The 27,876-nt window shown below is 36.7% G+C and overlaps 1 protein-coding gene across 1 annotated transcript in view; it reads right to left on the bottom strand.

The window, feature by feature from the left end:
• Positions 1 to 5,644: 5,644 nt before the first annotated feature.
• The window catches only part of LOC138323274 (DNA-dependent protein kinase catalytic subunit-like), a 114,806-nt gene continuing 92,574 nt past the window's right edge, over positions 5,645 to 27,876 (bottom strand). Inside the window, exons 78-94 of the mRNA XM_069267743.1 lie at positions 22,548 to 22,704; positions 21,829 to 21,995; positions 21,183 to 21,305; positions 16,493 to 16,581; positions 16,057 to 16,150; positions 15,660 to 15,863; positions 15,264 to 15,332; positions 14,836 to 14,998; positions 13,177 to 13,244; positions 12,610 to 12,830; positions 12,052 to 12,150; positions 11,464 to 11,622; positions 11,140 to 11,341; positions 10,434 to 10,622; positions 8,587 to 8,626; positions 7,861 to 7,954; positions 5,645 to 7,367 (exon numbers count right to left, since the gene is read on the bottom strand). Of these exons, the coding sequence (XP_069123844.1) occupies positions 7,166 to 7,367; positions 7,861 to 7,954; positions 8,587 to 8,626; positions 10,434 to 10,622; positions 11,140 to 11,341; positions 11,464 to 11,622; positions 12,052 to 12,150; positions 12,610 to 12,830; positions 13,177 to 13,244; positions 14,836 to 14,998; positions 15,264 to 15,332; positions 15,660 to 15,863; positions 16,057 to 16,150; positions 16,493 to 16,581; positions 21,183 to 21,305; positions 21,829 to 21,995; positions 22,548 to 22,704 (2,340 nt within the window). The 3' untranslated portion in view covers positions 5,645 to 7,165. The remainder of the gene's footprint in view (positions 7,368 to 7,860; positions 7,955 to 8,586; positions 8,627 to 10,433; positions 10,623 to 11,139; positions 11,342 to 11,463; positions 11,623 to 12,051; positions 12,151 to 12,609; positions 12,831 to 13,176; positions 13,245 to 14,835; positions 14,999 to 15,263; positions 15,333 to 15,659; positions 15,864 to 16,056; positions 16,151 to 16,492; positions 16,582 to 21,182; positions 21,306 to 21,828; positions 21,996 to 22,547; positions 22,705 to 27,876) is intronic.

Raw genomic sequence — 27,876 nt, 5'->3', positions numbered from 1 at the left:
TGTTTTTCTTGACCTCCAAAAAATCAGATAAATATGGATATTTGCTTATTTTGCCAACTTTGAAGCCAAATATAAACTAACATGGTTATCGTCAGGTACTAGAAAATTACTGTATGGTAAGAACGTTATAAGGACAGCACAGATTGCCAAAAACATCAGTTGAAATCAACACAGGGAAATAGTATGACAACATGAAAATTGCATAATTATGTCCTTGTAACAGCCAAATATGCTTTTGTTGGGTTGTTAAGATAAAAAATTGTTATCGTCAACAATACCATTGATTCTCATTTTTGTGGAATCTTTTTAAATAAAACTTGTTGATGAAAGGCTTTAAAAGTAAAACATTTTACTTTTACTACTTGAGATAACATGGTTGTTCAAAGTTGGTCTTTTGGCCTTTTCCAGGGATATTTTTAAGTCCAAATTGAATGTCTTTTATTCAAGAATTATTCAGTAGGTACTGTCTCAAGTGTTTAGATAGTTATTAATTCAGATTCTATGTAGGTTATACTCACCTAAATGAGACGGCTATATCAAGATATCCCCATATATAAAAGAAGTGGGGTTGATCAAATCCTCATTTAGTGCCAACTCGAGTAAACTTCTCTAATTGGTCAAGTCCTTAAGTTGAAACATCAAAAATGTGAATATCTATTTTGTGACAAATCAGATTGCAAAATCCTTTGGCAGATATTACCACCATAAAGGAGCGTTCTTTATAAAGTGAGATTTAAGTTCCTTTTTGATCAAATATTTGAATAGGTCAGTTTTTAATTTTTAGGTCATCTGACCGAAGGTCAGGATGACCTATTGTCATCATGTTTTGTCCGTCGTCGTGCCCCGTGCGTCGTACGCAAGACTATTTATACAAAAGCCTACTCCTCCTTACCCCTTAAGTGGATTACATCCATACTTGGTGTGAAACATCATTGGGGAAGGACAATCATATTTTATATAAATGAGCCTGGTCCGGCCCCTAGGGGGTGGGGCCCCAAAAGGGCAAATTTTCTTAATTTAAGCTTTAAAATCCTACTCCTCTTCCATCCTTGGATTGATTTCATCCATATTTGGTATGAAACATCATTGGGGAAGGACAATCATATTTTATATAAATGAGATAGGTCCAACCCCTAGGGGCAGAGGGGCGGCTTAATTTAAGCTTTAAAATCTTGCTCCTCCATTATCCTTGGATGGATTTCATCCATATTTGGCATGAAACATCTTTGGGGAAGGACAATCATATTTTTTATGAACGAGTTAGGTCTGACCCCTGGGGACAGATGGATGGGGCTCAGAAGGGGGAACTTCAACTTCCTCTTTTCAGGTTTCGGTCTCTGATCTCAACGAAAATTGATCTATAGGGGTTTCAAGGGATGGCAAACAACATGCAAACATGGGGATGGAGCCGCGGGGGTCTAAAATGGGAGCTTTGCTGAAATTTGACTTTGAAATCTTACTCCTCCTTAATCCTGGAATGGGTTACAACTATATATGGATGAAGGGCTACCAAGTTTGTTCAACAAATGACCTTTACCTATTTCAGAAACTTACATATTCAACAAAGGAGTTCCTTGTATTGCTTATATTAATTATTAACCACTACTTTATACTGTGACTTTGTTGTTTTGTGCCATGAGTCAGATGACCGTTAAGGCCCATGGGCCTCTTGTTCCATAATGGAACCGGATGGCAATTACATAACTTTCAATGAGATAAAGGAATAAAATATAAGTTCAATGTCAATTTTATAGCTGAAAATCAAACACAGTTCTGATTTATTTACTGGCGAAAGTTTATGACAAACGAATGAAGCATATTCGAAAAATTAAGATTTTTGTATTTTAGATTTATGGACTTTGACATATTTTGGTATTCAGCCAAATGAACGTCATAGGACGATTTTACTATTAGAAAATATGTGCATATTTATACCGTTTTACAACAAATGATCAAAATATTAAGTACAAAATAAACAAAAAAGGATATAACATATTTGGAAGCATTTGCTTTTTCATTTTCCGAAATATTAACTACCTACATGGGCTTTTCGTCACAAGTATAAAACACTTCAAATTGGCACGATCAGTCAACTTGACAGGTTAATATTTCGTTTTTTTCTAGCTTATGTATTATCGATCATGCATTAATATCAAAGAAAAAGTAATTCTTTAAGACATAAAACATAAACTGACATTGTTCAGGGTAAGATTTTATAAATGTTTGCATCTAAAAATAACAAAAACGGTAATGCTTGCTAAGTTCAAAAGGTTTAAAGCCGTTTTCATCCTTCTTTATTTCTTGGATTGACAGAAATTATTGTATCATTTCAACTTATTTGTACTAACCTAAAGTTTGTCTTACTATATACCCGATTTCATATTTCAAGTATTGCAAAAATAGCAGATATTGTACTTTAAAAGTGGTCAAAAGTGTGATTTCTTTATATTTTCTTATTTTTCTGGTGTTGAAAAAACAGCTTTCTAAACATATAATTTTTGGCGACTTTTTTCATGGTAAAATACTAAGATCCTCCTACCCAAAAAGCAGAAAACAAATTCTGTTGCAATTATTTTGAGGTTGGGTCTCTATTTTTCGTATTTTTACTGGACTACTAGTGTCTAATGCAAGTACAAGGAGCATTTGTTAGCCTGGATTTTACTTTTCAAACATGCAAATAGCAATTGTAAATTATATTAAACAAATATGGAGACTAATACCTATTTTGAGCATAGCAAGAATGTTGTTTTTAGAAGAAACATAAATAAATATGAATTTTAAGTAAATTTTCACAAATCTGTTTTTGTCCTAAATACAGCAGTTAAACATTTTTTCTCGAAAGTGTTATATAAATTTTATGGATGAAAGGCTTTCCAATATGCCATATTCGTAAACGGATTTACAACCGGCATTTACATGAAAAGATCTAAAAGCAAATTTAATAGCAGGCAAAGAAAATAAAACATTTGGCTTATCAGGTTCTTTCAAAGGTGGACACCAAAGATTGCCCTGAACTCTCTTTATAATAAAATATGTTTATATTACTAAGTGTGTAAAAGAAATCTTAGTGGATTGTACTATTCCAATGGGAAACCGATTCCTAACGTATTTGCATACCAGGTACATCACAAAAGGATTTACTTGTATTTTATTTTCTGCTAAAATTTAAAAAATATAGATGAATCAGATTATTGTAGATAAATTTTGTCCAGTTTTCCCCAATTTAAGCAAATTACAAGCAGAACTAGTACCTTGTATACACTGGACAATATACAAAGTTGCTTTATATGGCTTTTAGGAAAATTGAACATATGATGGAACACTACTTTGGTTATAAGTTTTAGAAACAAAAAGGCCTAAGGCCTATATGGATGGGACTTGGTCACTATGTGCAATACATTTGTACCTTCATTCCCATTTTAGGGTGAGCTTTACGCATGTTGCAATCCTCACGGTTCACACTTCTGTTTCTATACTGATTTTTAAAGATGCTCCTCAACAGAGAACATAACGATACCCATCATTTGAACATAACTGATGTTAGAACGAATAATCATACCCTGCCTCCATTCCGTTCCATCTGTCAGAAATCTTCCGTCCGTTGTTCAGAGCTACGTCATCGCAGCTAAACTGATGTGTTATCATATTTATATGTGTCTAATTTGCTGCTTTTCTTTGGGAAAAAAACATTTAGTGGCCACTGCAATTTATTCACGATATAAAGTTGGGCTACATAAAATGTCAATAACTAATGACAAGTTACAAACTAGAGATCCCAGAGGTATCTTGGCACCCACCAAAGAATGATCTACGTCTGGCAATGGAAAGAGGAATCTTTTCCTAGCTTTTCAAACTTTTACTAAATATGAATTTTGAGAAAGATCCTTTCAGTAATTTCTGAGATATATAACAGACTTAAATTATTTGTAAATCCAAGATGGCTACCTGTCAGCCATTTTATTTACCGATTGGTCCCAAAATGCAATATGCACAACTAGGGCCAAAGGGGAACCTACATATGTAATTTGAGAATGATCCCTTTACATGTTGTATTTTCTGAGAAATGGTGATAACAAACTTCAACTATCAAAATCCAAGATGGCTGCCTGGTGGCTATCTTGTTGACCAATAGAATTCAAAAGATGGCGGACTCACAATTACATCCGGGTCCCAAGGTACAAACAATGGCGACATAAAAACAATACAATACGACTCCCGAACAATACGAACAAAAATACACTTCAACTTGCATTCTATGTTTTTGAGGTACGACTAATTTACAAGTTATTGTGGAACGGCCGGCCGTCACACGTACCCGCTTTGTTCCACTAGAATCCAGTTGTGAAAAGTTAGAATATGGTCCCAAAATGCAATATGCATAACTGTCAGGGCCTTAGGGGAACCTACATATGAAATTTGAGAATGATCCCTGCAGTACTTTCTGAGAAACAGTGATAACAAACTAACTATCAAAATCTAAGATGGCTGCCTAGCGGCCATCTTGTTGACCGATTGGTACCAGGTATGCACAACTAGGGCCCAAGCACAGGGACCTGGCACGAAAAAAATTAACCAATAATATACATATATATATATTATAGTATCAAGGGTAACTCGGCGGTCGAGAAAAACGGACCGATTTTTTTAAAACCGTGATTATTTTAATAAATGGGTTCTATACAACATTGACGGATATCTTACCTTAAAGAGAAATAATTTTTCTTTCCATTGAGTCCTTGATGAACAAAATTGGCCATGTATTGACGAAGTTATGGCTTGATGAATCGGGAAATTTGCTAAAAATATGCTAGGTAGACATTTCCCTGTCCGGTCGAAATGTCGTCTCGGCTCGAATGGGCACCTCAAAAACCAAGCCAAAATCACAAAATCTACGCTTGTGGTGGTAAAGAGTACCCATAACTGTGTTCATCCACAATCTACTTTGGAGGTGTCATGACCCGTACTTTGTAGAAACTCCATTTAAACATCGTGTAGCTCACTTACTTTACCCACAGGGCCTCGTTACTATTGATGATATATATAAGATAGGTCACGTCTATTTACATACATTACACAAGGGAAGAAGCTCCGCCATTGGGCTGGCTAGGGGCGCCAATTTCAAACGAATATTAACAACACTTACTTTTGTTATTTCTGCGTCGAAACTGTTGCTATTGTTTCATTATATGTTCTAGTTTTTGTATCCACAGTAGTTTCGCGTTCGTTCTAAGATCTTAACCGCATTTTAAAGCAATTTTGACGAGAGGTTACAAATATCCCGCCCTGTCACTTCATCAAGCACTCAATGGAAAGAAAAAATATTTCTCTTTAAGGTAAGATATCCGTCAATGTTGTATAGAATCCATTTATTAAAATAATCACGGTTTTGAAAAAATAGGTCCGTTTGTCTCGACCGCCGAGTTCATACCCTTGATACTATAAATATATGTATACTGTTGGTTAAAAATTTTCGTGCCAGGTCCCTGTGGGCCCAAGGGGAACCTACATATGTAATTTGGGAAAGATCCCTTCAGCACTTTCTGAGAAATACTGATAACTAGAATTGTTAACTGACAGACAACGGACCACAGACAAAATGCGATTTGAGATTATGATATTTCTAAAAAGTATTACAAGGCTACTATTATATTGTAAAGTTTATTCAAGTGATTTTAACAGGAACCAGTATTATTATTACAAAGGGCAATAACTCGTTGAGAATTTTGAATAATTGATTGCACTATTCTTGAAATGATAATAATGCCACCAGTTTCATCAAACATACCATATGTTATAACTTATAATTAGGCACAAAGTCAAATAAGATTATCATTACAAGTTTTATTTTAAGACATCTATTGAAAATAATAAAATTTGGTGAATTGAGCTGTAAAAATCATCCAAATGTACAATGTATGATGCCTTATAAACATGAATTAGTGCTTTGTGCGTATAAAGATGAAAACAAATACCAGGTAACCTATAACACCAAAAATGTGAAATCTGCCTATACATGTAGATAGTAAGCTCGATAAACTAGAATGTCGACAGAGTTGTAAATTAGTACCACCCACTCAGGCTAATTAGACCTATATACTTCACTAAACTCCCTATTATGTCAGGGATCCGTGAACCAAATTCTATCAAAATATGCCAAGTAGTTTAGGAGGAGTTTGCCAGATAAAGTTGTGTCTACAAACAGATAGATTCCAGTCATCCCCCCTACCCTTCGTTGCAGGAGGTATAATTATACACAAATAATATTGTGTTCACACAAAAATAACATAAGTCGGTTATCATAGAAACAGATTTTTTAAACTTGTTCTGAGATTTTCCCTGATTTTACTGTGTTTGTCGCAAATATTGCAAGGGGCAATAACTCTATATGTGACAGTCAAATAAATCTGATTTTCAAAATTCGTCCCAGTTACATTTCATTACTCAGTAAATTACTGAAGTTATCTTAGGAAAAATTATATAAACAGAATAGGTCACCATATGAAAAAGGCAGCATACTGTAGGTACATGAAGACAGCACGTGTTTATTTACATTTAACTTTGTTTGTCAAAATTTCTGCTTCAACCGATACCCAGGGGTAGAGAAAGGGACACTGTGACTTATGCCCTAGACAGAGTAATTTTATTTTGCATATTGAAAACATGACTTTCCATATTTTTTTATTTTAGCATTTCATCTTTATTAAGCATTCCTAATGAAAAAAAAAAGGATTTCACGAGAACGGTTGAACTTAGTATGACAATGACTGCACTATTTGTGTAGATCTTAAATAAAAGCTAAACTTTACCTTGCACTTATTAGTAAATACTTCAATGTAAAACTATTAAACAATAACAGTACTATCGATAACAAAACAACAAGATAACTCTTGCATGATTCAAAAGTATAACACATAGTATTCTAAACAAATTCACAGTTTGAAATACAAATGTAGTCTGTCTTCATGGAATCACAATATATTGAAGTAACATCTACTGAATCTGATGACAAATACAGACCAGCTGTCAATACTTCAATTAACGCAGTTTACTGCTGAATTACTAGTACGTTGATATGGTAAGCAAAGCGTATCTCTGATGATATACAAATTATCACAAAGTACAAAACTGGTGAAGATGGCCATGGATATGTTGTGTGTAACGGTTTCTACATCCAAGGTTCCCACCCTGCGTACACCCGACCAAGGATGTTAGAATCCGTGGCCTGGTCTATAAGAGACGCAACCTGTTCCTCTACACTCAGGCCGTGCTGACTTAGTTGTGCCCGTAGGTCACCTCTCTCTCCCATCACAACTGTCTCCAAGCTACGCAAGGCATCATTCTTTGAATGACCAAGTCGCAGTTCATCCCTGAAAGAACAAATAACAAAAGAAAGATATCTGAGGCAGCAGTTTTTGAAGTTGGTCGACCAACAGATTTTCATTCACTGGCAACTGCCTGGAAGCTAATATCTTAAAGATGCTCCACCAAAGACATAGCATAAACGATACTCATTAATTGAACAATAATTGTTTTTAATAGTGTTTAAATATGTCTAATAAACAGAAAAAATAATATGAAATAATTTATTTTGCTTTTGGTGCATTTGCAATCAAGAATTCATTCCATATAGGACATAGTGCCACAGAATTTTTTCGGGATGCAATTAATTATTTTTGAAATATTTGTCTTAGAGTAAAACTAGTAAAACTGTTTTATTGGGTAATGATCTTCAACTTGAACAGAATTTGGCAAACTGGTTAATGATGATTAATTAACTCATAGAAAACCAGAGATAACCTGCTTTCAATCCTATTATTACAGCACAAATTTACTTTCATATAAAATCAATTAATTCATTACCTAGTTATAAATCTGGGATTTTCGCCCTTAAGTTTCCTTTTTACATAACGAACTTTCTCCTTGGGATACCAGTTGTTTTCCTCTTCAAGAGAATCTGCAAATCAAAATGATTTATATACACATGTATCATTAATCACATTTTGTGGCTGATAACCAGTGACTTTGTCTATGTAATATTTCTGCATACGTCACCAGTGTAGTAAAACCTGGAGGCACGCATGTTGTAGAAATATACATAAATGCATACAGTAAAATGCAGCTTAACTGTTCTCTAGGGACCATGCCAAGAATTTGTTACATTGTTATACCCAGTATAAACAACATTAGTAGGAATATTGACAGGGCATGAAAAAACACTACATTATAACTATGAATTTGTTGTAAATGCATTCATTATAACCATATTTTACAGAAATCATGTAAAGTCAAGTTTGGACTTTAGAGTCTCATTTACAAGCCATAAAAGCTAAAATGACATGCTCTATATAAGATTCTGGTTAGGAATGAAACAAAGCTTTGCAATTTTACAAGGCCAGTCACAAAAGAAATGTACTATAGGTGTTCAGTGCTTCCACCTACTTATGACATCAGACATGACGGGGCAACTAGGAGAGACATAGGAAACACTAGATGCCCCTAAATCATCGCAGGGGCCATTGAAATACCATTTGTTTGACTACAATTTTTCTTATTTGACAATCTGGTCTAAATATATAGGCACATTACCTTCTAAATTCAAACTTTGCATCTGTTTTTCAGCATTAACCTGCAAACCAAACATGGATCACAATTTGAGATTAAGCTAAAATATCTACAAATCAAATTTATTTTAAAGTAATAATAACAAGATATTAAATGAAAGTTAAGAAATTGGCAAACTGATGTCTTTAAATTGATACATGTATAAGAAACTAGTTGCATGATTTCCAAGCTAATCAAAAGAGATAATATGCTTACTGTCGACGCGGGATTACTTCGAAAGGCACGGCTGCATTACTTCCTCGATATGTGGATGAACTAGTTACCTGTGTATCTATACACACGAGTGTGGTTAATTTATTCTGGGAATGCAGCGCTTGTTTTCATTGGTCGAATCATTTCTATAAACACGCCTATTTCCTCAAAAAATAAGCTTCAGAAAAAACGTGCGCTGAGTTGAAATCGGTATTTAAAAATAGGTTTCAGTACCGATACATATCTGACATAAGCGACGTAAAGCAGAAAATTTCTAGGAAAAGCACACATTTTGCTGATTTACCTGAAAGATGAATTCTCCATTAACGTGAGCATTTATTTGTACATTTAATTAGAAATTTAACATGTACTGTAGGCCTAATGTTAATTGTGTAACAGAAGCCATGCGTGTAGTCAAAGCCCCAAAACAGCACCGTTGATCGAGGCCTAAGAATCTACAATGACGTCCGTAATCATTTACTGGCAGTAAACCACAGAAAATCTAGTTAAGTATTAGTCCTTTGTTATATTTCGTAACTAAACATGTTTTTTAATTATAAATAGAGTCGGTTGCTTTTACGAAACTGCTGCCGAAAATGTTTACATTCTGTTCGTAAAATTAGGTCACAATCGAACTGTCAGATTGTCTACCCCCCGATCGCAGATTGTCTACGTCTAAATTAGATACAGATTATGTTGATATATTTAAACTGATGAAAAGTATGCACATTTACGTTTACATTGTTAAAATATTACCAACAAGTAGATTGTTTTGGCCGGAGCTGAATACCCAGCGTGCTCGCTGACATGAAACCGCGTAACTGGCTTGCCCAAACCAGCGTATGGCACATGTTTACATGTAATAAGACCGAATAATGAATTTTAATGTCGATTTTAAGTGATATCTTTATCTAGATTGGGCCTAAGGAACATTGGCGATTTCTTCCACGTACATAAAGTACAAATATGTACATTGTTGGGGGTGCTGTTTTGTGCACAATATTTCAGCGCAAATAATTTTATTTATTACTTAAAATGTTCATTTTAATTCATTATCTCTTGTAAAAGTCATTGTAATGATCATTCATTCAGTCTTTAATTAAAAAATCTTTGTGGCAATATTCAAAATACCGTCATATATGGGGATCCCATTGTGCCGATTTGCCGACAAAAATCTTACCTTTACTTTGATCATTTGACGTGTTCGAACTGTCATTAGTTAAAGAATTATTTTTTTCCCTAAAAAATGCGTGTTTGAACTCTCCGTTGGTTCAAATTAACCAGGACATTACCATACAGTATATATGTAAAGTTAATATTAAAATATCGAGTTGTTTGTTCAACACCGAAACTGAGAGGCCATGTAACTACGCTGTCACATCTCGGTGATTACTGAATTGAAGAGTTTTACGTGCTGTCATTGTTGTTTATGGGGCGGGGCTTATGAAGTCAGACTCGACCAATCGCCACACGCATGTTATCCCATTCAATGTGTGCCTGTAGTGATCAAAGGAACTTCCTCCGTCTGTCTGGTTAGTACTTCACCTGTGCCTTTCGAAGTAATCCCGCATCGACAGTAATAGCCAATCAAAAAAGTAATAACAGATGCCTCCACTCACCAGCCAATCAACAGAGGGTTCTTTTACAAATATGTCCATGGTTGCCAGGAGTAAATCATAATCTTCTCGGAGCGCACGAAGAGCATGCACCATAGTACTTTCCATCAGGCCCTTCACCTGAAGGGGCAGCATCAGATTACGTAACTGTCGAGTCAGGCGGAACGGCATCAGCTCGGGGATCGGCAAAAACTAAGGTATAGATCATATGGATATTAGCAAAAAAACTAAGTAGAGGTATGCAATGCATATATTTACAATCAATTGTTTTACTTATTAATTTGTCAAGAAATGAAATGTACCTTATCTATATACGAAATTTCATTTAAAACATTACAGGTACCATGATCCAACCAGAAGTCGTGAAGGAACAGTAGTCGTTTGCAATTGTTTGCATATTCTACTGTGCGTTCCGATTTCCGAATATCTGGAGCTGGGGACAAATACTTCATGATGGTGTTGTTTTGTTTATGTAGAAATAATGTCTTTCATGAGATGTAAACAATGAAAAATTTTCCCAAATCACGACTACTGTTCCTTCACGACTACTGGTAGGGTCCCAGTAGGGTCCCATAGCCATTTTACACACCATTTTGTCATCCGATCTTTGCAATATGCTCCATCTGGGTCCGAGAGAAACCGATATAAACAATAAAGACAACTGTGGGACCATATTTATCAGATTTACATTGGATAAAGACAAGATTACCTGAGTTGCAGATCCAAATGCATGTCCAAAATCGATTCCAATCATTTGACCAGTTTTAAGGTTAATCATGAAGTTGGAGAGATGTCGGTCACCTATGCCTAAAATGTACTGGCAAATGGACACTAACGCATGAGATACCGCCAGGGTACAGCGCAGCACATGGAAAGCCTCAGGACTGGTACTGATGTCATGGAATGCTCGTCTGTTCATGAATCAATTATTATAGTTTATTTTATACCAGGAACATCTAAATAATATCTCATTAATGAGTATATAGACCCAATTTTTCTAGGAGAATGTGATGCAATGTCAATGTTTTCTTACCTGAAGAGATCCCAGGGAATCTTACTTTCCTTCAGACGGAGTTCACGTGTGGCTTCTGTTTTGTTATACTTCTGGTACATGAGGCCGTACATTTTAGCCATAGGCATATCCTTCCCAACCTTCTGGAGCCAGGCATTATGCTGAGCACCAGGACCATTCCTGTTTACAAACAAATATTGAAACAAAATTTTATTCATCAGCAGTGGTTCATCTTTAATGTGGTACGTTGATATCTAAAAGCAAAAACATTCTTTATGTGTGACATCATAATACTTTTCTTTCGATTCTTTCAAACTATGTGAAATAACCTCAAAGTTATGAAAATGGGTGTCAAAAATGAAATTAAAAGTCATACTTGTTAACTTTGACTGTATATTATAATTACAATGTACTTAATGTGTTACCTGAAAAGTTTGAGTAAACAATATTAATACAGATGAAATTTTCATCAGAAATAAACAAACTAAACAACTATCAATTCAAATGCTTTTCTGTATATATATGAAATAAGGCAAGTGAAAAGGAAATAAGGCAAGACTAATTTCTAAAACTATGACCTAAAAGAACACAACTGTGAAATATAAATACGTTTTGTGGTGTACAAAGTTGTATTCCTGTTCAGTGAGACTGGAATTGAGGAAATCCTTCATGGGGGTGGTGTTGCTAACCCATTCAATAAGTCCAACTCTGAAAAAGACAAAGCAAATAAACTTTTATTTATAAATTTCAAATATGGTTATGGATTTCATAATTGTGAAACTTTTTTTGACTTAGTAACCATTCAATATTTCCCCCCAAAAATTGCTAGAAAATAAGGCAGTATGCACATCTCCATATCGGACCAAACATTCATATATCATTTCAATATAATTTTATGTTAAAGAAATGTTGTCATGTAGTATAACCATACAACCCATTATTTTTGTGTATTTTCGCAGGTCATTACTTAGATCACGAAAATTTGATTCATGAAATATTAAGAATAGGTTAAATTATGTATACACTTCAAGCCAAATGACAAAATTTTGATTTGGATCCAAATCTCAAAACATTTATAACGAATATAACCAGCTATACAGTAGGTATTTAGATGTTAGAGAATATTCCCCCCTCCTACATCACAGTATAGCTGATGAAACTGGTTACCTGGGAGTCATGGGGATGACTTGATAAGTTTTAAGATTAAGTTTGCGCTGTCGACAGGCAGGATCACGATCAAACACTTGGTTCATCAGGAAGAAGAGCTGTTCTATACGCTGGTCCTGACGTAAGTCCTCACCACCCTTCACAAGATAGGGGTACTCCTTCTCATCATTACCACGGATAACGACTCGCTTTGGTTTCCGAATGGAAGACATCACCAGAACCTGTAAATACATACGGATTTTTTTCATGGTTTGATAAAAGAAGGCATGGTTTGGTAAGAATTTATGTTAAAAGGACAAGCTAGGTTGAAGTAGTGGAGGGAAGCTGATATCAAGAGAAAAACCACAAATTTACTAACTATAGTTAGAGTAAGAAGAATTTAGAATTCCCGACTGTAATTATACATTAAGTGAATTATTGTAATTATAGCCAGTAATTCTCACCTTTACAAGCTGAATTAACTACTTAATGTATAAAAGCAAGTTCTTTGAAGATCAAATGCCCATGTAATAGGTTAAGAGATATCCAGTAATATCTTTAATCCATAACATTGTCCTAAGTACTTACTCTTTGGTCAAATCCAGCAATCTTGACATGGTATTCTGGTAGAGGCTTTGTCAGGCCTGTATACTGACCTACATTGATTTGTAAAACATCATCAGTCAATAAATACCTTATGATTCAAACAAGAGGCCCAGAGGGCCTGTATCGCTCACCTGGTTTGTAATGCCAAGTTTTGTTCTGAGTACAGGTTCATTGTTTCTTTTCTAAAGGAATTTAAATATTTACCACTATTTCCCCTATCAGGACCCGCCCCTCCTGACCCCAGGGGGTCAGAGCCAAAGTTTATACAAACTCCGTTCCCCTTCCCCCCAAGGATGTTTCTGGCCAAATTTGGTAACTATCCATACATATCTCAAGGACAAGTAGCGATTTAAAGGATTTACCTCTATTTACCCTATTGGGCCCCTCCCCTCCTGCCCCCAGGGGGTCAGAGCCAAAATTTATACTAACTCTATTCCCCTTCTCCCAAGGATGTTTCTTGTCAAATTTGGTTATGACAAGTAGAAATTTAAAGATTAACCTCTATTTCCCCTATTGGGCCCCGCCGCTCATGCCCCTGGTGGTTCAGAGCCAAAATTTATACAAACTCTATTCCTTTTCCCCCAAGGATGTTTTTGGCCAAATTTGGTCAGAATCCATGAAGAACTCTATGACAAGTAGCAATTTAAAGGAAATGTTGACGGACGACGGATGCCGCGCCATGACATAAGCTCACCGGCCCTTCAGAGCTCAATATAGTTTAAAAGGGAATAACAAATGATTTACATGAAGTATGTATAATTAGTAGCCCACCATCATCAGATGGTGGGCTATTCAAATCCCCATTCATCTGTGGTCCGTTGTCCATCTGTCCGTCCGTCTTTCCTTTTGTTAACAATTCTTGTTATCGCTATTTCTCAGAAAAAACTAAAGGGATCTGTCTCAAATCTGATATGTAGGTTCCCCTAGGGCCTTAGTTGTACCTATTGTATTCTGGGACCGTTCAGTCAACAAGATGGCCGACAGGACGTCATCTTGGATTTTGATAGTTGATGTTTGTAACCACTATTTCTAAGAAAGTACTGAAGGGATGTCTCAAATTTCATAAGTATGTTCTGACTTTGATTTTTCAAAACAAAAGTGCAGACTTAAGTCAAAACTGAAGTTTTTCTCTTTCTTTAATTTACATGAAAAATAATGACTTAAGTCAGATGAACAAGATGGCTGACAGTCTGCCAGCTTAGATTTTGATAGTTTAAGTTTGAAAATCAGACATAGATCATTGTTTGGTGGGCACCAAGACCCCTCTGGGATCTCTTGTTGTAGCTCTACAGCAGTAGCCTGACTTAATAGGAACTAAACATGTTTTTCATGATGGCAGCAACATTTTTGGCATTCAACTTGGATGTGAAAATTGTAGCTGTAAGTATTTCATCTAGGGGTAAAGCTTTGTTTATATCTTTCAGTGTTGGAGAAGCAGCGTTGAGATTTTCAATGGTATTTTACCTGGAATTTCTAAATTGTTCCCCTCCCTGTATTTTATCTGGAATAAGAGTTGAGATTTTCAATGGTATTTTACCTGAGATTTCTAAGTTGTTCCCTTCTGTGTTGGGATATTTAATGGTATTTACCTGGAATTTCTAAGTTGTTCCCTTCCGTGTTGGGGTATTTAATGGTATTTACCTGGGATTTCTAAATTGTTGCCTTCTGTGTTGGGGTTGAAGTCCACCATCCATTTACAGTATTCCTTCAGAGATCCAGGAGGGATGAGCTTGGAAGTTTTCGGTCCCCCGCGGACCTCCTGTTCCATATCCTCACAAAGCCTACGGAATATCCCAAAGAATTCCTTAAAAAAATAAACAATTTTCATTACTATTAAATCGGCAGGAAAAGTTTAATAAAAACTCCAAAGAACTCAGGAACATATAGTATTTTAATAATTTTTTACTAACAGGATGCTAATGATCACCACAAAAAAAAACTTTATCTCAATTATACTTGTGAAATCTATTTAAACCCATCATACACAGACTGACTAACTAAACTTGTCAGAAAGTATGCAAACTTTATTTTTTTTTATTAATCGTCAGCTTTCAATACAGTATAAGTACCTTCATCTTCATTCCCACAAGCTTCCTACCACCATCACCAAAACACTTGTCAATTTCTTTTTTGAATCTCTGTAAAATCAAGAAAACGAAATGGAATATCATAATAGCAATCATGAAGCAAATTAATTTGACAATAGCCGGATAATTCATTAATTGATCTAAATTGAATCTGTGTATTACAAATTGCTGTAAGTCGAAAGAATAAATACTTTATATAAGTTAATATCACTTTTGGTCATGTCTATCTATTTCTGCAGCTCAGGATAGAACTCCTTAATGATAACATACAGTAAGCTGCAATATAAAAACTCAAATTCATTGTTAGAGAGCATGGTGGCTAGGAGTTCAGTCCACTACGATTAGAAAGCCTTGTAATGAAAAGATTTGTCCACTTACAGCTGAAAACTTTTTGAGGTACTGTCCCATCTCTATAATGGATTGAGAGCTAGTCTGAGTGGACGAGACATCGTCACGGTGACTGGGCAATGTAGCCTGGGACGGCTCCAAAACTTGTCGGTACATTTCCTGATACATTTCCTTAATCTTCAGGCTATCCTGCTTCTTTTTCCTCAGTATCCTAAGCATGTCATTTCCCCAATCCTGTAACAACACAGATATTATATTACTCCAAGGTAGGTAACCTTATACAAGGGAGATTAATATGTATAGCAGGGGAGACAATCTTACAAGGATGATAATTTCAAACTTAATTTCAAGGAATATCCTTCCTTACAATAGGGGAGACAACCTTTGTAAACAAGGGAAGCAATCTCAAGTGGAGTTATATTGGTACCTTAAATATTTGGTCTGGCTGTCCGAATTGTTCTAAGGCAGAGATGAGTTTGGTTACCAATGGCACATTTTCTTCATTCAGCTGGTCTGCTAGTCTGAAAATAGATTAGGTTCTTATGACTTAATAACTTTTTATCTCCAACTTTGATACATTATACATGGGTAACTACAAGTATACATTGAGGAAAAAGTCTTCATCTTTAAACTGATGATTGAGAGACAGTCCGGGCATTGTTTAGAGCAAAATAGTCACATGATTGCTAATTATGAGTCTTCTATTGATTTAATTCCAATGGGTAAACTGGATCACAGAAAAGCGGACACAAAAATCAACTTTAAACCATGACAGTCATTCAAATCCTTTCACAATTCTTATTTTACCATTAAGTCAGGACTACAGATACAAGCACATGTTAATTTGTAGAACAGGCACTCACTTATCTACTATGGCTTTGTTCTTCTTATCCTGAGATTTGTCACCAAACTGGAACCCCTCCTGACTCAGTTTGAAGTGGTAAACAACAGCCTGTAATTAGGGAGAAAATCACTTATGTCTGATATACTGTAGACTACAAGTGAAGATACAAACAAATATAGGAAGGGGCTTGTTCCCTGGTGAGGGTTTCACTGCTGGCAGAATATTTTAAGGTGTCCGACATTCTACCAAAAGTCTGCTATTTCTGGGAGGTGGGGGTTCACTGTCAGTAGAATATAGTAAGGTGTCCGACATTCTACCAATAGTCTGCTATTTCTGGGAAGTGGGGGTTCACTGCCGGTAGAATATAGTAAGGTATCTGACATTCTACCAAAAGTCTGCTATTTCTGGGAGGTGGGGCTTCACTGCCGGTAGAATATAGTAAGGTGTCGGACATTCTACCAATAGTCTGCTATTTCCGGGAGGTGGAGGTTCACTGCCGGTAGAATATAGTAAGGTGTCTGACATTCTACCGAAAGTCTGCTATTTCTGGGAGGTGGGGGTTCACCGCCGGTAGAATATAGTCAGGAGTCAGACATTCTACCAAAAGTCTGCTATTTCTGGGAGGTGGGGCTTCACTGCCGGTAGAATATAGTAAGGTGTCGGACATTCTACCAATAGTCTGCTATTTCTGGGAGGTGGGGGTTCACTGTCAGTAGAATATAGTAAGGTGTCCAACATTCTACCAAAAGTCTGCTATTTCTGGGAGGTGGGGGTTCACTGCCGGTGAATATAGTAAGGTGTCCGACATTCACTGCCGGTAGAATATAGTAAAGTGTCCAACATTCTACCAATAGTCTGCTATTTCTGGGAGGTGGGGGTTCACTGCCAATAGAATATAGTAAGGGTCCGACATTCTACCAAAAGTCTGCTATTTCTGGGAGGTGGGACTTCTTTACCGGTAGAATATAGTAAGGTATCGGACATTCTAACAAAAGTCTGCTATTTCTGGGAAGTGGGGGTTCATTGTCGGTAGAATATAGTAAGGTGTTACTGCCGGTAGAATATAGTTAGGTGTCTGACATTCTACCAAAAGTCTGCTATTTCTGGGAAGTGCGGGTTCACTGCCGGTAGAATATAGTAAGGTGTCCGACATTCTACCAATAGTCTGCTATTTCTGGAAGGTGGAGGTTCACTGCCGGTAGAATATAGTAAGGTGTACGACATTCTACCAATAGTCTGCTATTTCCGGGAAGTGGGGGTTCACTGCCGGTAGAATATAGTAAGGTGTCCGACATTCTACCAAAAGTCTGCTATTTCTGGGAAGTGCAGGTTCACTGCCGGTAGAATATAGTAATGTGTCCAACATTCTACCAAAAGTCTGCTATTTCTGGGAGGTGGGGGTTCACTGCCGGTAGAATATAGTAAGGTGTCCGACATTCTACCAAAAGTCTGCTATTTCTGGGAGGTGGGGGTTCACTGCCGGTAGAATATAGTAAGGTGTCCGACATTCTACCAATAGTCTGCTATTTCTGGGAGGTGGGGGTTCACTGTCGGTAGAATATAGTAAGGTGTCCGACATTCTACCAATAGTCTGCTATTTCTGGGAAGTGGGGGTTCACTGCCGGTAGAATATAGTAAGGTATCTGACATTCTACCAATAGTCTGCTATTTCTAGGAAGTGCGGGTTCACTGCCGGTAGAATATAGTAATGTGTCCAACATTCTACCAAAAGTCTGCTATTTCTGGGAGGTGGGGGTTCACTGTCGGTAGAATATAGTAAGGTGTCCGACATTCTACCAAAAGTCTGCTATTTCTGGGAGGTGGGGGTTCACTGCCGGTAGAATATAGTAAGGTGTCCGACATTCTACCAATCGTCTGTTATTTCTGGGAGGTGGAGGTTCACTGTCGGTAGAATATAGTAAAGTGTCCGACATTCTACCAATAGTCTGCTATTTCTGGGAAGTGGGGGTTCACTGCCGGTAGAATATAGTAAGGTGTCTGACATTCTACCAATAGTCTGCTATTTCTGGGAGGTGGGGGTTCAATGCCGGTAGAATATAGTCAGGCGTTCAACATTCTACCAATAGTCTGCTATTTCTGGAAAGTGGGGCTTCACTGCCGGTAGAATATAGTAAGGTGTCCGACATTCTACCAATAGTCTGCTATTTCTGGGAGGTGGGGGTTCACTGTCAGTAGAATATAGTAAGGTGTCCAACATTCTACCAAAAGTCTGCTATTTCTGGGAGGTGGGGGTTTACTGCCGGTGAATATAGTAAGGTGTCCGACATTCACTGCCGGTAGAATATAGTAAGGTGTCCGACATTCTACCAAAAGTCTGCTATTTCTGGGAGGTGGGGGTTCACTGCCGGTAGAATATAGTAAGGTGTCCAACATTCTACCAAAAGTCTGCTATTTCTGGGAGGTGGGGCTTCTTTACCGGTAGAATATAGTAAGGTATCGGACATTCGAGCAAAAGTCTGATATTTCTGGGAAGTGGGGGTTCACTGCCGGTAGAATATAGTAAGGTGTTACTGCCGGTAGAATATAGTAAGGTGTCCGACATTCTACCAAAAGTCTGCTATTTCTGGGAGGTGGGGCTTCTTTACCGGTAGAATATAGTAAGGTATCGGACATTCTAACAAAAGTCTGTTATTTCTGGGAAGTGGGGGTTCACTGCCGGTAGAATATAGTAAGGTGTTACTGCCGGTAGAATATAGTAAGGTGTCCGAAATTCTACCAATAGTCTGCTATTTCTGGGAGGTAGAGGTTCACTGCCGGTAGAATATAGTAAGGTGTACGACATTCTACCAATAGTCTGCTATTTCCGGGAAGTAGGGTTCACTGCCGGTAGAATATAGTAAGGAGTCAGACATTCTACCAAAAGTCTGCTATTTCTGGGAAGTGCGGGTTCACTGCCGGTAGAAAATAGTAATGTGTCCAACATTCTACCAAAAGTCTGCTATTTCAGGGAGGTGGGGGTTCACTGCCGGTAGAATATAGTAAGGTGTCCGACATTCTACCAAAAGTCTGCTATTTCTGGGAGGTGGGGGTTCACTGCCGGTAGAATATAGTAAGGTGTCCGACATTCTACCAATAGTCTGCTATTTCTGGGAGGTGGGGGTTCACTGTCGGTAGAATATAGTAAGGTGTCCGACATTCTACCAATAGTCTGCTATTTCTAGGAAGTGCGGGTTCACTGCCGGTAGAATATAGTAATGTGTCCAACATTCTACCAAAAGTCTGCTATTTCTGGGAGGTGGGGGTTCACTGCCGGTAGAATATAGTAAGGTGTCCGACATTCTACCAAAAGTCTGCTATTTCTGGGAGGTGGGGGTTCACTGCCGGTAGAATATAGTAAGGTGTCCAACATTCTACCAAAAGTCTGCTATTTCTGGGAGATGGGGGTTCAGTGTAGGTAGAATATAGTAAGGTGTCCGACATTCTAACAATAGTCCAACACTTCTGGTAGGTGGGGGTTCACTGCCAGTAGTATATATAAGGTGTCAGACATTTTACCAAAAGTCTGCAATTTCTGGGAGGTGGGGGTTCACTGCCGGTAGAATATAGTAAGGTGTCCGACATTCTACCAAAAGTCTGCTATTTCTGGGAGGTGGGGCTTCACGGCTGGTAGAATATACAGTAGAACATGGTTGATATGAACTCGGATAATTCGAAAACACAGCTTAATACGAAGTTCTTTGTCGGTCCCAGCCAAATTCCCTTTTTATCTTGTTTAAAGAACTCGTATAATTCGAATTCGCAAAACTCAAAGAACTCGGATAAGACGAAGTAAATTTGGGCCCGAATAACAAATATCATACATAAAATATTCTTATAACTCGAAATGAGATTTTTGGACAATGAGATCGCCGAAAATGCCGATTTCTTTTTCATACATCTGCCGTAGAATGGCATTTCAAAATGTATATATCGGTTTTATTGTTATAATTTTGCAACTACCATCGGTGATTTTGACATCTCTCTTGTTCACATCGTTTTACGACATGGAACTAGTCTATATATACCAAGTAAAGAGATCATCAGTAGACATGATAACTCGCTTAACTCGAACACTCGGATAACTCGAAGTCTTATATCGGTCCATTTGAGTTCGTATTAACCGAGTTCCACTGTAGTAAGGTGTCCGACATTCTACCAAAAGTCTGCTATTTCTGGGAGGTGGGGGTTCACTGCCGGTAGAATATAGTAAGGTGTCCGACATTCTACCAAAAGTCTGCTACTTCTGGGAGGTGGGGGTTCACTGCCGGTACAATATAGTAAGGTGTCCGACATTCTAACAATAGTCCAACACTTCTGGCAGGTGGAGGTTCACTGCCAGTAATATATATAAGGTGTCAGACATTTTACCAATAGTCTGCCACTTCTGGGAGATGGGGGTTTACTGCCGATAGTATGATTATATATAAGGTGTCTGACATTCTACCAATAATCCAACACGTCTGGGAGGTGGTGGTTGATAGGATATCATGTCTGATATAATTTTACAATTAGCTCGAAACTTGCTGTATGGTTTAGATGTTTGACAATTAACTACAAACATGTTAACTATACATGTGAAGTACAGTAGTTGTTGCTAAATAACTGCTCTTTGTCTTTTCTCTGTACCAATATAATAACAGGTATAATCATAGTTTGTCAAGGAACTCAAAATCCAATTAAAGTATCATTATAATACATTTTAGCCATACCTGTGGATACATTGCTGCTATCTTCTGTAGAGTAGGTTGAACAGCAGGAGCCTGAGGTTTGTCCATCAAGGCCATCATCTGACTGATCCACAACAAGTACATCCAACATGGTACCTCCCTACACTGTAATAATAAAGTCTCACTGATATTTAATGAAATATGAACCTTTCGTGAGGCTATTACGGGTAGAATGTAAAATTTACTGAAGTCCAAATATTTCAGAACCTACATAACAATTTAACACACACTGAATGAATCAAATGTCATTAATACCTTTATATAGTAAGGTGTGAAACTAGATCTGTCGTCCAGGATGCTAGCTTATACCACCCTGCCCCAAACCCTCTTCCGACCCCTCTTTTAATGGAGGTGCATAACTCTGACTGGGGTAAGTATCTTGTTCTAATATATAGATAATGCATATTTATACTGTATAAGGATTATTGCCACTCAATTTCATTAACATCCCTGCAGTAGGTTAGAAGGAGTAGCCAGTCTGTTGCTGTGTCTATAGACAGGCAAACGGACAAACTGAATCCAATAACCCCACTAACTTCAGGGTTGGGAGGTGTACAAAGGTGAATAAAACACTCTATGATGTCAAAAAAGTAATATAAACATATAACCATGTCAACAGATTTCTGACCTTGTCAATAAATGTTCCCATACAGTCCGGGTAGATCTCCACTAACTGTAGCAGACGAGGAAATCTCTGTTTGGCCTCCATTGAGTCTAACCTCATGGCATTCAGAAGACATACTACTACAGTATCAGGGAATGTCTTTGTCGTGGCTTTACTCAGCTCTAGTTCATCTTAAAAAATCAAAATCAACATTTTAAATTTCAAAACAGCAAAATAAATGAAGTCTATATATTTAAGCTTGTGAAATGTATAGCATTGAGAAAATAATCTTATCATCTGTCAGAGAAAAACCAAACTGCACAACTAGAGTAAACCTAATATGTGATCAGACATGTAACCCATAAAACCATACTATATGGCTGTCTAGGTGAGAGAAAATGTGTTACTACTATATGATGGCACAAAGAGACAAATAAAACATTTACATATCTCATGCTTAAAGTTATTTCTTACGCTCATTGAAAATAATATCAAGGACAATGGACAGATGTCTCATGATGGCAACATACCATAACAGTGAGAGTAAGTCAGAAAACCTGTATCAGGCTCTCTCTGAATCAGACATTTTTGAAACATGAAAAGATGTAAAATTTGGCATAGATTCTGACTAAATATGCCTAAAAAATACCACGACAGCAAACATTTTAGTCTGTAAAAGATAAATCAAGACCTAGATGAAAATTCATTCAAATCTATCAATCCTATATCAGAAACAAACTTACCATCCTCCATCATCCTAAGGATCCGGTCACAGAACTTGGCCACGGCCATGAAGGCCGCGTCCCTGCTGTAGCCATTCTGTAGGGCGTCTCCAGAGTCCTCGTAATGTAGTGACTGTTTTATGTTCTCAAAACCACGTTTAACCAGGCTCTCTATCAGCTGTGTATATAGTATTGTAAACATCTTAACCAGACTCTCTATCAGCTGTGTATATAGTATTGTAAACATCTTAACCAGGCTCTCTATCAGCTGTGTATATAGAATTGTAAACATCTTAACCAGGCTCTCTATCAGCTGTGTATATAGAATTGTAAACATCTTAACCAGGCTCTCTATCAGCTGTGTATATAGTATTGTAAACATCTTAACCAGGCTCTCTATCAGCTGTGTATATAGTATTGTAAACATCTTAACCAGGCTCTCTATCAGCTGTGTATATAGTATTGTAAACATCTTAACCAGGCTCTCTATCAGCTGTGTATATAGTATTGTAAACATCTTAACCAGGCTCTCTATCAGCTGTGTACATAGTATCGTAAACATCTTAACCAGAGTCTCTATCAGCTGTGTACATAGATTTGTAAACATCTTAACCAGGCTCTCTATCAGCTGTGTATATAGAATTGTAAACATCTTAACCAGGCTCTCTATCAGCTGTGTACATAGAATTGTAAACATCTTAACCAGGCTCTCTATCAGCTGTGTATATAGAATTGTAAACAACTTAACCAGGCTCTCTATCAGCTGTGTATATAGAATTGTAAACATCTTAACCAGGCTCTCTATCAGCTGTGTATATAGAATTGTAAACATCTTAACCAGGCTCTCTATCAGCTGTGTATATAGAATTGTAAACATCTTAACCAGGCTCTCTATCAGCTGTGTATATAGTATTGTAAACATCTTAACCAGGCTCTCTATCAGCTGTGTATATAGAATTGTAAACATCTTAACCAGGCTCTCTATCAGCTGTGTATATAGAATTGTAAACATCTTAACCAGGCTCTCTATCAGCTGTGTATATAGAATTGTAAACATCTTAACCAGACTCTCTATCAGCTGTGTATATAGTATTGTAAACATCTTAACCAGAGTCTCTATCAGCTGTGTATATAGAATTGTAAACATCTTAACCAGACACTCTTTCAGCTGTGTATATAGTATTGTAAACATCTTAACCAGAGTATCTATCAGCTGTGTATAAAGTATTGTAAACATCTTAACCAGAGTCTCTATCAGCTGTGTATATAGTATTGTAAACATCTTAACCAGACACTCTATCAGCTGTGTATATAGTATTGTAAACATCTTAACCAGAGTATCTATCAGCTGTGTATATAGTATTGTAAACATCTTAACCAGACTCTCTATCAGCTGTGTATATAGTATTGTAAACATCTTAACCAGACTCTCTATCAGCTGTGTATATAGAATTGTAAACATCTTAACCAGGCTCTCTATCAGCTGTGTATATAGAATTGTAAACATCTTAACCAGGCTCTCTATCAGCTGTGTACATAGAATTGTAAAAATCTTAACCAGGCTCTCTATCAGCTGTGTACATAGAATTGTAAACATCTTAACCAGACACTCTATCAGCTGTGTATATAGTATTATAAACATCTTAACCAGACTCTCTATCAGCTGTGTATATAGTATTGTAAACATCTTAACCAGACTCTCTATCAGCTGTGTATATAGTATTGTAAACATCTTAACCAGGCTCTCTATCAGCTGTGTATATAGTATTGTAAACATCTTAACCAGGCTCTCTATCAGCTGTGTATATAGTATTGTAAACATCTTAACCAGGCTCTCTATCAGCTGTGTATATAGAATTGTAAACATCTTAACCAGGCTCTCTATCAGCTGTGTACATAGAATTGTAAACATCTTAACCAGGCTCTCTATCAGCTGTGTATATAGAATTGTAAACATCTTAACCAGGCTCTCTATCAGCTGTGTATATAGTATTGTAAACATCTTAACCAGGCTCTCTATCAGCTGTGTATATAGTATTGTAAACATCTTAACCAGAGTCTCTATCAGCTGTGTATATAGTATTGTAAACATCTTAACCAGGCTCTCTATCAGCTGTGTATATAGTATTGTAAACATCTTAACCAGGCTCTCTATCAGCTGTGTATATAGTATTGTAAACATCTTAACCAGGCTCTCTATCAGCTGTGTATATAGTATTGTAAACATCTTAACCAGAGTCTCTATCAGCTGTGTATATAGTATTGCAAACATCTTAACCAGGCTCTCTATCAGCTGTGTATATAGTATTGCAAACATCTTAACCAGGCTCTCTATCAGCTGTGTATATAGAATTGTAAACATCTTAACCAGGCTCTCTATCAGCTGTGTATATAGTATTGTAAACATCTTAACCAGGCTCTCTATCTGCTGTGTATATAGTATTGTAAACATCTTAACCAGAGTCTCTATCAGCTGTGTATATAGTATTGCAAACATCTTAACCAGGCTCTCTATCAGCTGTGTATAAGTATTGCAAACATCTTAACCAGGCTCTCTATCAGCTGTGTATATAGAATTGTAAACATCTTAACCAGGCTCTCTATCAGCTGTGTATATAGTATTGTTAACATCTTAACCAGACTCTCTATCAGCTGTGTGTATAGTATTGTAAACATCTTAACCAGACTCTCTATCAGCTGTGTATATAGTATTGTAAACATCTTAACCAGGCTCTCTATCAGCTGTGTATATAGAATTGTAAACATCTTAACCAGGCTCTCTATCAGCTGTGTATATAGTATTATAAACATCTTAACCAGACTCTCTATCAGCTGTGTATATAGTATTATAAACATCTTAACCAGACTCTCTATCAGCTGTGTATATAGTATTGTAAACATCTTAACCAGACTCTCTATCAGCTGTGTATATAGTATTGTAAACATCTTAACCAGGCTCTCTATCAGCTGTGTATATAGAATTGTAAACATCTTAACCAGGCTCTATCAGCTGTGTATATAGAATTGTAAACATCTTAACCAGGCTCTCTATCAGCTGTGTATATAGAATTGTAAACATCTTAACCAAGCTCTCTATCAGCTGTGTATATATAATTGTAAACATCTTAACCAGGCTCTCTATCAGCTGTGTATATAGTATTGTAAACATCTTAACCAGACTCTCTATCAGCTGTGTATATAGTATTATAAACATCTTAACCAGGCTCTCTATCAGCTGTGTATATAGTATTGTAAACATCTTAACCAGGCTCTCTATCAGCTGTGTATATAGAATTGTAAACATCTTAACCAGGCTCTCTATCAGCTGTGTATATAGTATTGTAAAACATCTTAACCAGGCTCTCTATCAGCTGTGTATATAGAATTGTAAACATCTTAACCAGGCTCTCTATCAGCTGTGTATATAGTATTGTAAACATCTTAACCAGGCTCTCTATCAGCTGTGTATATAGTATTGTAAACATCTTAACCAGGCTCTCTATCAGCTGTGTATATAGTATTGTAAACATCTTAACCAGGCTCTCTATCAGCTGTGTACATAGTATCGTAAACATCTTAACCAGAGTCTCTATCAGCTGTGTACATAGATTTGTAAACATCTTAACCAGGCTCTCTATCAGCTGTGTATATAGAATTGTAAACATCTTAACCAGGCTCTCTATCAGCTGTGTACATAGAATTGTAAACATCTTAACCAGGCTCTCTATCAGCTGTGTATATAGTATTGTAAACATCTTAACCAGGCTCTCTATCAGCTGTGTATATAGTATTGTAAACATCTTAACCAGAGTCTCTATCAGCTGTGTATATAGTATTGTAAACATCTTAACCAGGCTCTCTATCAGCTGTGTATATAGTATTGTAAACATCTTAACCAGGCTCTCTATCAGCTGTGTATATAGTATTGTAAACATCTTAACCAGGCTCTCTATCAGCTGTGTATATAGTATTGTAAACATCTTAACCAGGCTCTCTATCAGCTGTGTATATAGTATTGTAAACATCTTAACCAGGCTCTCTATCAGCTGTGTATATAGTATTGTAAACATCTTAACCAGGCTCTCTATCAGCTGTGTATATAGTATTGTAAACATCTTAACCAGAGTCTCTATCAGCTGTGTATATAGTATTGCAAACATCTTAACCAGGCTCTCTATCAGCTGTGTATATAGTATTGTAAACATCTTAACCAGGCTCTCTATCAGCTGTGTATATAGTATTGTAAACATCTTAACCAGGCTCTCTATCAGCTGTGTATATAGTATTGTAAACATCTTAACCAGAGTCTCTATCAGCTGTGTATATAGTATTGCAAACATCTTAACCAGGCTCTCTATCAGCTGTGTATATAGTATTGTAAACATCTTAACCAGGCTCTCTATCAGCTGTGTATATAGAATTGTAAACATCTTAACCAGGCTCTCTATCAGCTGTGTATATAGAATTGTAAACATCTTAACCAGGCTCTCTATCAGCTGTGTATATAGTATTATAAACATCTTAACCAGACTCTCTATCAGCTGTGTATATAGTATTATAAACATCTTAACCAGACTCTCTATCAGCTGTGTATATAGTATTGTAAACATCTTAACCAGACTCTCTATCAGCTGTGTATATAGTATTGTAAACATCTTAACCAGGCTCTCTATCAGCTGTGTATATAGAATTGTAAACATCTTAACCAGGCTCTCTATCAGCTGTGTTATAGAATTGTAAACATCTTAACCAGGCTCTCTATCAGCTGTGTATATAGAATTGTAAACATCTTAACCAAGCTCTCTATCAGCTGTGTATATATAATTGTAAACATCTTAACCAGGCTCTCTATCAGCTGTGTATATAGTATTGTAAACATCTTAACCAGACTCTCTATCAGCTGTGTATATAGTATTATAAACATCTTAACCAGGCTCTCTATCAGCTGTGTATATAGTATTGTAAACATCTTAACCAGGCTCTCTATCAGCTGTGTATATAGAATTGTAAACATCTTAACCAGGCTCTCTATCAGCTGTGTATATAGAATTGTAAACATCTTAACCAGGCTCTCTATCAGCTGTGTATATAGAATTGTAAACATCTTAACCAGGCTCTCTATCAGCTGTGTATATAGTATTGTAAACATCTTAACCAGACTCTCTATCAGCTGTGTATATAGTATTGTAAACATCTTAACCAGGCTCTCTATCAGCTGTGTATATATAGTATTGTAAACATCTTAACCAGGCTCTCTATCAGCTGTGTACATAGTATCGTAAACATCTTAACCAGGTCTCTATCAGCTGTGTACATAGATTTGTAAACATCTTAACCAGGCTCTCTATCA

Source organism: Argopecten irradians, chromosome 5, assembly GCF_041381155.1.
Source record: "Argopecten irradians isolate NY chromosome 5, Ai_NY, whole genome shotgun sequence".
Classification (NCBI taxonomy): domain Eukaryota; kingdom Metazoa; phylum Mollusca; class Bivalvia; order Pectinida; family Pectinidae; genus Argopecten; species Argopecten irradians.
The sequence above is the reverse complement of the archived record's forward strand: the minus strand, read 5'-3'. Positions and strand labels throughout refer to the sequence as shown.